The 4,623-nt window shown below is 50.5% G+C and overlaps 1 protein-coding gene across 1 annotated transcript; it reads right to left on the bottom strand.

The window, feature by feature from the left end:
- Positions 1-673: 673 nt before the first annotated feature.
- Positions 674-3,669, bottom strand: GPR84 (G protein-coupled receptor 84). The gene has a single exon (XM_053373390.1). It carries the CDS (start codon positions 3,416-3,418, stop codon positions 2,291-2,293), a length of 1,128 nt encoding a protein of 375 aa, XP_053229365.1. The 5' UTR covers positions 3,419-3,669; the 3' UTR covers positions 674-2,290.
- Positions 3,670-4,623: the final 954 nt, after the last annotated feature.

Genomic DNA, 4,623 nt, shown 5'->3' with positions numbered 1-4,623 from the left:
GAGTCTTTTTGGGGGCGCGGGAGAGAAGAGAGCATTTTTAAAGCTGTGCGATTTAGCAGCTCGGATCTGCAACTCCATCCTGTTCAGAGTGCAATGAGAATCCCAAATAAGTACATGCAAAGGCTTGCACTCTTTGTTAAATCTGATGTGCCGCCGCAACTGTGTCGCTAAACAAAGCTCTTGAGCAATCTTAACAGACAGCATTACCCAGCAAACCACAGGGAAGGTGGAACTGATCAGAAGAAACGCAAGCTCTATCTCTCACTATTTGCCGCATTTTAGCAACTCAGCTCAGGTCTAGAGATCAGGGTCTAAATGACTTGGGTCCCAAAGACCTGAAGAAGTGCTGTTTTGCATAGGTGTTTAGATCTGCAGTTCCACTGCCCTGTAAAATCCATGGAGTGGCAGTGCAGGAGAGGGCCTTCTCTGTGGTGGCCCCCAGGCTCAAGAATGCCCCCCTGAGGTGTGTCTGGACTCACCAATGCTACATGTTGATGCCAGACAACCCACATTTCCCCCCACAGGCCTCTGGGTATGGAGAATGAGATCAGGACACCCCTACTATTTCCAAGTTAACGTTTACATGCACTATGACTGACTAGTAACATGCTATACATAACCTGCTCTGGGTCAGCGTGCAGATGCATGGTCTATAAATACCAAATAAATAAGCTATTATTATAGATCGTTTTATTTCAAGGTTACAATGACAACATTTATGCAAATGCCATAATCCAACAGTGAAACATTTTCTAAATAGGCCAGCAACCAATATATTATATAGTGCAGGTACACTGGGTTTTGAAATGCTCTAAATTATGGTGTCCAAATGTGGGGACAGTGAAAGGGGACCAGATGTACAGGAGGGAAATAAGCTTTTATAGAAAAAGGAATCCCAGCAGAACTCAATTTTCTCACCCTTGAAGCAAACCACCATGTGAGGTTCTGGTTGTTACATTTTTTTTTCTGCTTTGCATGCAGAATGTCCCAAGTTGAATCCCTGGAATCTCCAGGCACTGCTGGGATTATCCCCTGTCTGAAACCTGGAAAGCTGTTGCCAGTCGGTGTCAGTTATGTTGAGACCAATGATCTGACTCAGCGCAAGCTGTGTACAAAGCATGTGCAGGTTTTCAGGGAATAGATGGGAGTTTGAAGGAGAGATTTGAAGGAGAGAAAGAGGCGCCATCATGGAGGTGATTGGGGAGGCAGTCCCAAACACGAGGGGCAGCCAGGGAGAACAGGTGGAGCCATTTGCGGGGCGAAAAGATTATTGGATAGCTGGGAATAGTGGTGCTGGATCAGCAAAGGCTACAGACAGGTGGATCACTGTGTCCCTCTAGGTCAGCCTTTCTCAACCTGTGGGTCCCCAGATGTTGTTGAACTGCAACTCCCATCACCCCTAGCTAGCAAGGCCAGAGCTCAGGGATGATGGGAGTTCTAGTCCAACAACATCTGGGGATCCACAGGTTGAGAACCGCTGCTCTAACTGTTGTTGCACAACAACTCCCATCTCCCCTGACCATTGGCTGGGCTGGCTGAGTGTACAAGCAGAGAGATACGGAAAGGCAAAACCATGGGGGGCTTTGAAGGCAAAGACAAAGTTCTTTTGCAAGACCTGGGAGCCAGTGGGAAGCCAGTGAAAGCATTTATGGAGGGAGCTGCCATCATGTGGTCAGATCCACGAGAAGGTGAATTATCAACAGAGTGGTGCTGTGATAAATATAAATACATATTTACAAAACAGAATGGTTAAAGATATAGAGAGAGGGCTGTATCCAAGGCTAGTCCTACTGAAATCAATGGAGCTACACTGGGCATTGGATGCAACCCATCAGCAGCAAAGTGCAGACCAGGCACTGCTGCCTCTTAGCTCCTATTAAAACTGGAGGATTGTCCAGGGAGGAGAGACTTTGTGGAGGTACAACATTTGCTTTCGTATCCGAAGCTTGGCAAGTCCAAACAGTTTTTCTGTAATCCAGAAGGGAGGCCTCGCCGCCAGCTTCAACAATATGTCAAAGGCAGGGCCCATTATACCAGTTCAGTCTGATTTCCCTATTGCCCATAGGGGCCACAACAGAATATGGAATACAATTTACAATAATATACCGTAGCAAAAGAACAGGGCCAGCATCATGTGAAGGCCTGGATTAAAGAACTGGGAATCTAGTCCAGTCTGGAAAACCCAGTTAGCTTTTTTGCTTTCTGGCGATATTTCAGCCCTGAAGGCAAACCAGGGTTGGTGGGAAGACCGTATCCCTCCTCCGGCGCTGGAGAGTGGCTCGGCTTCCAGTTAGCGGCGGCAGCGGAACCTCTTTGCAAAGTTGTAGACCACGTCTCTGTAAGCCTCACGGAACTGGCGGTTCATAGCAGCATAAAGCACTGGGTTGATGCAGCTGTTGAGCCAAGTGAGATTGGCGGCGATCATGTGCAAGACGGTTGGAGCCCGGTTCTTGGCATCAAAGATGTTGATTAGCAGGAAGGGTATGTAGCAGATGACAAAGAAAAGGAAGACCACAAAGCACATGCGGGTCACCCGGCGGAATTCCGAGTTGCTGTCCTTGGCCTGGCATGGGGTAGCTTTCTTAGGAGGTGTTTCGCCATTCTGGGAAGCTGATGGGAGATTGGTACTGGCAGTCGACTCAGAAGACTGAGCCTCACAGGAGTGCTGGGAAGGACCTGCGCTGTCCACCCCGCTGTCAAGCTCTTGGTATCGTCCTGGTGTGGCTGAACTGGCACCAGCCACGTGGCCCTTCTTCAAGCTGGTCTTCTTCAGCTTGTATTGGTCCATGGCACGGGCCGCACTCTTGACTTTGCGGTGGATCAGGAAGTAGAAGATCCCGACGCAGCTGAGACCCACCACAAAGTAGAATCCCATGAGGATGGTGGTGTAGGGTCGTCCGCGGAGGCGGTGGAAGCTGCAGGTGCACACTTTGGGCACTAAGACATAGACGGGCCACAGCGGCGCGAAACTGGCCAGGCCGGCAACCCAGGTGCCCAGGATGATGAGTATGGTCCCGAGGCGGGAGAAGATGCGGTCAAAGAGGGCGGTGTTGGCAATGATCAAGTAGCGGCTGATGGCGATGAGGCAGAGCGTCAAGATGGAGACGGAGTTGGAGACAAAGAGCAACATCCCAAAGACACGGCAGAAGTCGGCCCCTGCTCGCCAGTGGAGATGGAGGTAGGAGTCAACCGAGAAGGGCTGCAGGAAGGTGCAGTACAGAATGTCCGCCACAGTCAGGTTGACAATGAGGAGGTTGAAGCGTGTCTGCAGCTTGGCGTCAGCCGCGTAGGCCAGCAGGGTCAGCACGTTGCCCACTGTGCCCACGATGGCCACCACAATGCCCCAACTCACTGCCACGTAGCGGTAGCCAACAATGGACGGGTCGTAGCAGGAGAAGTTGCTGGCAAGATCCGCCATCTTGGGAGGAAGTGGTTTTTGGATATGCTGCCCTCTGGTGGAAAGGTCAGGACCTAGCAGGCCAATATGCTACCTTTACAAGGAAATGGGAGAGAAAAAGATTTCAGTTTAAGCGTGTCAGGCTTCCAAGCACACAAATTAGCACTGACTCCAAGGCTGGCACAGGGAAATATTTCAAACAACACCTAATTAACTTGTCAGATGTTTTGGCACAGAATGTTGTCACGGCAACAAACTTTCCCAGCAGCCACTTCAGATCTCCTTGACCCCCCAAAAAGCCACTTCTGGTCTGTCCAAGCCAGGTAGTAGTCATGGTCACTGCTACATTGCCAAGTGCTGAGGAGGCTGTGGCATTTTTGTTTTTGGGGGACAGGAGGCGGGCCTGGTCCTGAATGGGGTAACTGTGCCCCTGAAGGACCAGGTGCGCAGCCTGGGAGTCACAGGTCAATTCTGTGTCCAGGGCAGCTGTTTACCAGTTCCATCTGGTATGCAGGCTGAGACCCTATCTGCCTGTGGACTGCCACGCCAGAGTAGTGCATGCTCTGGTTATCTCCCGCTTGGACTACTGCAATGCGCTCTACTTGGGGCTACCTTTGAAGGTGACCCGGAAACTACAACTAATCCAGAATGCGGCAGCTAGACTGGTGACTGGGAGCGGCCGCCGAGACCTCATAACACCAGTCTTAAAAACCTACACTGGCTCCCAGTACGTTTCTGAGCACAATTCAAAGTGTTGGTGCTGACCTTTAAAGCCCTAAATGGCCTCGGTCCAGTATATCTGAAGGAGCGTCTCCACCCCCATCGTTCTACCCGGACATTGAGGTCCAGCACCGAGGGCCTTCTGCGGTTCCCTCACTGCGAAAAGCCAAGTTACAAGGAACCAGGCAGAGGGCCTTCTCGGTAGTGGCACCCGTCCTGTGGAACGCCCTCCCATCAGATGTCAAAGAGGTAAACAACTATCTGACATTTAGAAGACATCTGAAGGCAGCCCTGTTTAGGGAAGCTTTTAATGTTTGATGTATTACTGTATTTTAATATTTGGTTGGAAGCTGCCCAGAGTGGCTGGGGAAGCCCAGGCAGATGGGCGGGGTATAAATAAATTTTTATTTTTATTTTTATCTCTGCCTCATCTCCCTGCCCCCCCTTTACAGGCTTCTTGCCTGTGGGCTACTGAGGCTGCGTACACACGATACCTTTAAGGCACA

The sequence above is a fragment of the Podarcis raffonei genome, chromosome 2 (genome assembly GCF_027172205.1).
Source record: "Podarcis raffonei isolate rPodRaf1 chromosome 2, rPodRaf1.pri, whole genome shotgun sequence".
NCBI lineage: Eukaryota > Metazoa > Chordata > Lepidosauria > Squamata > Lacertidae > Podarcis > Podarcis raffonei.
This window is presented reverse-complemented; position numbering and strand designations above follow the sequence as displayed.